The 7186-nt window shown below is 36.6% G+C and overlaps 1 protein-coding gene and 1 long non-coding RNA gene across 2 annotated transcripts; one reads left to right on the top strand and one right to left on the bottom strand.

Moving 5' to 3' along the window:
• Positions 1-348: 348 nt before the first annotated feature.
• LOC145043248 (uncharacterized) lies at positions 349-2113 on the top strand. Its single transcript, XR_013680929.1, has 4 exons — positions 349-684; positions 806-1613; positions 1714-1863; positions 1974-2113. It is a non-coding gene; the product is annotated as an uncharacterized LOC145043248 (long non-coding RNA).
• Positions 1144-2530, bottom strand: LOC145043247 (octanoyltransferase LIP2p, chloroplastic-like). The gene is made up of 4 exons (XM_078991829.1): positions 2376-2530; positions 2000-2264; positions 1725-1875; positions 1144-1517 (listed from the first exon to the last, which is right to left on the bottom strand). Exons 1-4 carry the CDS (start codon positions 2528-2530, stop codon positions 1213-1215), a joined length of 876 nt encoding a protein of 291 aa, XP_078847955.1. The 3' UTR covers positions 1144-1212.
• Between the last annotated feature and the right edge of the window lie 4656 nt (positions 2531-7186).

The raw sequence follows: 7186 nt of genomic DNA, 5'->3' as shown, positions 1-7186 counted from the left end.
ATGCACTCCGCACCTCCTAACTTGTCTAAAATCAAGAATTAAACTTCATTGTTAATCTATAAATTCATTATACTAAAATGACTTGGTGGCATTAAAATCACAAACATCAGATGAAATTGGTTAGACTTTCTCTTCTCCTCGACATAAGAAACTCATCCATGCTATCCACATGATGGTGTCATGGTTCATTTGGAAAACAAAGAACAATCAAAATCTTTAATAATAACTCCTTGGTGGGTTGTGTGATTAATAAAATCCAAGGGGAACTCTTTCCTTTGGATCAAGAACACAAGTAAGGCGAGTTGTTGCGTGTTTTCAGTGTGTATCAGTATCACACGTATTGTGTGTTTGGTGTGACTTTTGAATCTTTTTTTTTTTTTTTTTTTTTTTCCTGGGGGGCTATGGTAGTTATAATCTTAGGATGGCTGCCATACTTTTACTCAATTGCTCTTTATTTTGTTTCAACAACTTAGGGTGAGTTTTTTTTTCCCCTTTCTGTTTTATGGAAGTCTTTACATGTCAAGTTATAAAGTTGTTTTGAAGCTATATAGTAGCATTTCAATCTTTGTCAAGGGGATAAAATTTGGATCTACATTCATCGTGATCACGTTATTGGTTGTGAAATCCCAACTGAAAGAAGCCTTACTACAGATGTCATTTATAATAAGGGGTTTATTTGGCTTGGTGAGTTGAAGGGTATATTTGCAAATTTTCCGTATGTGGCTTGGTTTTTTGTTTTACCCTTTTACCCTAGTGGAGATGCCCCTGTTCAATTCTATGCTGGTGACAATTTTGATGCTTTCAGATGAAGTTCAAAGGTGCTGCTCTGTTAGATGGCTTTGGTGAGAATGTTATACAGCTGAAGGTAGACCTCTTAAAATTTAAAAGTTTTCATCAAAATACTTCAAAAGATGACAAAGTACAGGAAAACAAGCAAGTAGAACTAAATGCGAAATAGACATTTATTAAATGCTTAATAAAAAAATATTAGACAAATGATAAGGATAAAGTCATGCACTTGAATAGACTTTTTTTTTTTTAATATCTTTGTATCTCCTCATGAGAAATCTTCAAATCTTAAACTCACTAATGCTAAAAGTCTAAAACGATTAAAGGGTTATATAAATATAAGGAAAAATAAGCTTATCGAACAAAAACTTATAGATTACCAATATTGACATGATAATTGATAAAGGTTTTTCATTTCGTCTATTACCTAACCATGGGTACCGACCCATAAGACAGATCAAGTTGAAAAACTTCACAAAACTCCTTCACTAATGAATCATGAGCAATATCAATGAGTTTAACATCATCATCATCATCATAAAAAGATTTTAAAAAATGCTCATTAGACTCTCTCAAAAGCCCCTTGATGCTTCCAACTCCTCGGTCTCGTATTCCACAAGGAATTATTTGTTCAAAAGGTGAAAGATCAGTACAAACATTCAAAGCTAACCCATGATATGTTAGCCATCTTGAAACCCGTATACCGATTGCCGCTACCTTTTTGTCCCCTACAAAATAAATACACATTTCTTATGCGAGACTGATAGACTGTCAGTCCGGAGAACAGACTTTCTAGGGCTATTTTCAATGACGAGAATAACTGGGTAAGTAACGCATTCACTTTCTTTTATACATAGAATTGCATTATTTTTCTCCATCAGATGTTTTGGGTATTGATATCAGTCTAATGTTTGTCAAACACAGTATAAACTTACCAACCCAAACTCCAGTTAAACCGTCGATCCGTGAAGCCTTGAGAGAGAAGGTTGAGAAAAGTACGCGGATTACTACCTCCTCAAGTGCCCTGAGGTACCAATGAAGATCCATCTTTTGGAAACGAAGATTCAAGATCGGGTACATAACTAGCTAAAATCAAATGATTTTTTTAACACAACAATTATAAGTTATAACCCTAAATAGTATCAAATCAATAAAAAGTTAAAAACTGTTTCTTTTTTTTACAGAATGTTTGATCGAGTAAATCGTCTACCTGTCCTGGCCCATGATAAGTAACTTCACCACCACGTTCTGTTTGATACAATGGCAAAGGAGAATCTTTGATGTCGAAATTCAAGTTGTTTTCAGTGCTAGCAGTACCCAATGTATAAACAGGTTGATGTTGGAGTATAATCAAGGAATCAGAATCGTCTTCATTGATATCAATCAATGTCTTCCGTTTTTCAACTATCGATTGTTGCCATGACCATGCTTCTGCAAATGGAACCACCTCTTTGTACATATCGTAACATTCGCATCTATATATCACATGATTTATATGACAAGATTCAAATTGAAGAAAAAAAAAAAGGGTGTTAGGTAATGAAGGCAAGGTGTTTGATAAAATGCTTGAATGAGTAGGATTATACCTTCTTCTGGTGGTGTGTTGGATTAATGAATCGGATTCTGCGGTGGTGATCTGCGAAAGAAATGCTTGTTGTGATGTGTTTCTTCGGTTTGAATGAGAGCGGAGCTTCCATGGTGAAATCGAGAAGCTCAAAGAAGAGTGAAGTGACGCAATCATGAAATCGATGTAATGGGTATCGTAGGATGTATCTGAAACTGGGGAATATCGTAGGAAGATCAAAGCGTGTTTGATTGAACCATTGAATTGAAAAGATTTGGAATTGCGGAGTAAACAAGAAAGTATTCGGAATACATTTTATTTTGACGAAATTGGGAACGAAAAACGTTGTCCACTGTTAAACCATTGAATCTGAGGGTTCAAATTAGAAACTAGATAGCAAGATACTTAATTGCCGCCGTCAAGAATTGATGATCAGGCGGTCCGGCGGGAGGTGGTCTGGTGATGGGGCAGTAAGCGGAAGAACGGCGAAGGGCAGGTAATTGAAATTATAGAAGTCTGTCGATTGTCATGTATATTGCAAGAGTTAACAATTTATATGTATGTATTAATTTATTTGTTTAATATGATATTTGTTTATAGTTTTTTATAATTAAAAAAAAATCAATAATAATAGTTTATATTTCTTTTCTTGCTATGAATTTAGATTTTGAAAATCTAAAGAAAGATTGACGATTTTTTTATTTGCATGCCATTGTTATAATCAATTTTTTTTAAAAATGTAATTTCATAAAAAGAATATAATAAAATTAAGAAGTTGTAATATAAATGATAGTACTAGTTTATAACCCGTGGAAACTACCGTTATAAAATTAATTAAATTTTTATAATAAAAAATTATAATTATTAATCAATTATTTTAAATAAATTATTAATTAAAAGATATCTCAAAATTTTAAAGTTATTATAACTTCAAATTTAACATATAATTAGAAAAGGTAAATTTGAATTGTAAAATGAATTATCTAATATATCTACATGACACATGGCATAATATTAATATTAATGAGGAGTTATGTTAGAATAACACTTAGAATAGGGATGTCTCTTATACCATTTTCTCGAATATTAAAATTAAAGAAATGGAAGAGAAAAAAAAATAACGGAAAAAGAATTTAATGTGAAAGATCCCAACTTTCGTATTTTAGAAAGATCCAAACTTTCATATTACACATTATCATTACTCCAAAACATGCTATTTGCATATTCATAAAAGCAATATTTTACATTGATATAAAGGATTTACAAACTATTGGATACAAACCTTCTATTACAAAGTGTTATATATATTACATAACTACCCAGGATATTGTAATTTATACAAACATAAAAAGTAGTACAAAAGTACTATTATAAACTATTCTACATCTTTCAATAGTATGTAAACATACTATTTATTTATCATCTGCAATTGTTAAACATTGATAGGGTAAGCGGTGACGCTTAGTGAGTTCAAAAATAAATACAATATAATGTTATGCCATATATATACTTCAATGTGCCAAGGCAAAGAGGAACAACAAGATGTATGTGATGTAACAAGCGTTCATATCAATCAAAGACATTATTCAAAGATATTCTTTTCAATTCTTGATATACATCAATAAAGCTTTGGACCAATTGGCATAGAAGACATGCAATTTCTGATTAACATCTTGTTAGATTTCAGGCTTATAAATGCCATAGAATAGAAGTCATTCTCTTACGGAGACATGCTCTACATGGCCAGAGGCTACATACCAGTCTACAGTCTACAAGCTTGATAATTACTTCATTACCCTAGGCTTGGTTTATATAAGCCCAAGGCCCAATCTACAGGCCCAAAGCAAACTAGGAATCAAAGCCCAGCATATGGCCCAATTTTCCAAATTGGACCCAGGCCTATACATGGTCTTATTCTAAGGCCCATCATCATATAATCATTAAGGCCCAAACTATGGCCTATATATGGCCCAATTTTCCAAATTAGGCCCAAACCCCTTACGTGGGCCTTACCCCATGCGCATTAAATTATTCTAGTTCAATTGCTTGTTCTTGGATGGTCCATTATTATCTCAATCATTTAGGCCCAATAATAAACCCAAGTGAAATTAGGGTTTCATATAAAATGACGATTAGGGTTAAGTTTCCTACTTAACCCATTAAGGACTTTATCCTCTAAGGACTTAATCAATTAAGTCCAATATTGCTTAGATTAATTTCTTGACAACGATTATTATTTAATATATCCAGTTATTAAATAATTCCCATGTGTCCCGATTAATTCCCCGAATTAGGGTTTTATTGGCATTGTGGTTCTTTCGTCCCAAATGTTAGCCCATTTATCAATTTATTGGGTTTTTAGGTCCATTAGGGCTTTATTGGTCCTACTAGGTCCACTAGAATGTCATTAAGCCTACTAAGGTTTTATTAGGGTCCATTAGAATCCATTAAGCTTCATTGGGCCCATTTGAGCTTCTTTGGGCCCATTAGGGTTTCAAGCATTCCCAATCGAGTCAACTCACAAGACAAGCACACCGCCACCCGACACGACGGCCGGTGGCAGCAACCACCACCCTACGGTGGTGGTTTTGAGATCTCATTTCATTATTCCAGGTTGTGATTTACATTTTACAATGAAAATACCAAAATAAACATGCACACAATACACTATAATAAACATACACACATAACCACCCTTGTGGTGGCCGGCGGTGACACGTGGGGGCAGCCACCACCCCACGGTGGTGACAGTGGCGGTCCTTGGCTTTCCGGATTGACAAACACCCGCAACACACATTTTGAAGAGAAGTTCACACACGTAATTACATCATATTACACACACACACCTGCAAGAAATAAACATAAACAGCCACCCCCCAACGGTGGTAGGTGGTGGTCGGGGATGATAGAAACAAAAATGGCAGCAGCAAGCGGCGGCTGGGCGATCGTCGTCGTTTTGCACACGAAGGAAAAGGGAAGGAGTCGCAGGAGGTTCTTCTTTTCTGTGAAACGAAAGCAACAACAGCATCCCGCAACACCCAGCTCTGATTCCTTTACCCGACTTCTCTTCTCACCGGGAGTGACAGTAGCGACAACAGCGAGTCGATGGATGCTCGACAACGCATGGTGGTCGGAGAATGGAAGGCTTCTGTGGTGATGACAGTCGTTCGGTGGTCTTGCCGGTCGGAACACAAGCGTAAAAAGGTGGTGGTGGCCATCCCGTGGTTGCTTGCCATCGTTGCTGGTCGGAAACGGCTGGAGTTGAGTGGTAACAACACCGACGACGAAGGGGGCATAAGGTGATGGAGAGGTGGCGGCTGGAGGGAGGTATAAGGTCGGCTGCATAAAAATGGTCAATAGGGTTAGGGTTTATTCCCTATATACCCGATGCCCTTAAACATTTTTTTCCATAATGCTACAATTAGCCCCTCTCTTCTCATATCTTTTCAAACTAAGCCCAATTTTTACCTTTTCTACCCCAGCTTCTGAAATCCTTTACATTTTAAGTTTAGAATTTACTTTTAGCCCCTTACTCCATAAAATCTTTTCAACCTTACTCCAATACTTACCTTTCAACCCCTGACTTTAAAATCCTTAATAAATTAATCCAAAAATGGTATTTTTAGCCCCTTAAACTTTCAATTATGACTTTTAACCCCCGTAACTGACTTCTTGCTACACTATTCCGCTTTTAGGGCTATTATGTATTTATTACTTTATTTATTTATTAAATAAATAAACGGGGTATTACAGTACAGCTGAGTACGCCCTGCATACTCAGTCAAAGTGGGTTTCGCACAATTGGTCCTTGGTTTGGGCCATTCATTGGACTTTGCTACTTTAGGCCTTTGCGAGCCATCAGGAATCATATATTTTGGGCTAAGAATATGTTTGGGCTTTAGGGTAAGGCCCATTAGAGGGGTTGGGGCCAATTTAGAAAATTGGGCCATTAGTGGGCCACAAGTGGGCTTGGGAATGCTAACTAGTATTTGGGCCTTTGTGTGTGGATTTGGGCCTTAGTCATGGACTAGTTAGGTCAGGGGCAATGGTGTTTTACCTCAAACTTAGATTAAGGGATTTTGAGTGGGTGTTATTGTAACGACCCCATTTCTGGTATGTTATTTAATGTTTATTTTTCTAAGTATTCAAGAGGGACTCGACGAGTCTGTTGCCCGACTCGTCGAGTAGAGATGGGATTTCCAGCACGTGTAAGTGGGCGACTCGACGAGTCCATATCCTGGACTTTGCGAGTCCAACAGTCTGGAAGAAACCCTAGATCCACGGGTTTTGCACCCTATATAATCCCCTTATGCACCCAATCTGGCCTCCCTCACCCTCAGAGCGTTTCATAGTAATACCCTAACCTATCTTGAGTGTTTTTAGGCATTTTTGTGTCAAGAGTGAAGATTGGAAGAGAGGAGGAAGGCTAGATCCAAAGGAGAAGAAGGGGAACAAGATCTTGCATCCATTTCAGAGTCATTTGAGGTATTAATCGGACTCTTTCTGTTCTTTGGTTGTTTTTCTTCAAGAATGTCATTTAGGTTACCTTTTTGCCCATTTATGAGCTTAATCTACTAAGGGAGCTTGTGTAAGTGTTATAGCTTTCAGATCTAATCATATTTTTGTCCCAAAACCCATATCTAATACCTTTATTGAACCTTGTTGCATATAAACCCTAGATCTATCCTTATTCATGCATTTTAAGCCTATAAACCTCTTTAGGAGTATATGTGCACGTAAAAATGGAACCTTTACGTGCAAACTAGGCCTTAGGAGCCCAAATCTATCAGTTGGATGCGTTGGTTCTGAGCAGAATCGCCTGAATAGTAATTG

This window comes from Lactuca saligna, chromosome 4, assembly GCF_052625555.1.
Source record: "Lactuca saligna cultivar CGN05327 chromosome 4, ASM5262555v1, whole genome shotgun sequence".
Classification (NCBI taxonomy): domain Eukaryota; kingdom Viridiplantae; phylum Streptophyta; class Magnoliopsida; order Asterales; family Asteraceae; genus Lactuca; species Lactuca saligna.
Note: the sequence above shows the minus strand (reverse complement) of the source record. Positions and strands in the feature narration are given on the sequence as shown.

What these genes read in the sequence shown, in the direction of transcription:
- LOC145043247 (XM_078991829.1), bottom strand. Translation starts at nt 2,530, where the DNA reads ATGATTGCGTCACTTCACTCTTCTTTGAGCTTCTCGATTTCACCATGG. An exon ending in CAACACACCACCAGAAGAAG is followed by an intron (nt 2,265 to 2,375) that starts GTATAATCCTAC and finishes TGTGATATATAG; the next exon opens with ATGCGAATGTTACGATATGT. An exon ending in CTTATCATGGGCCAGGACAG is followed by an intron (nt 1,876 to 1,999) that starts GTAGACGATTTA and finishes ATTTGATTTTAG; the next exon opens with CTAGTTATGTACCCGATCTT.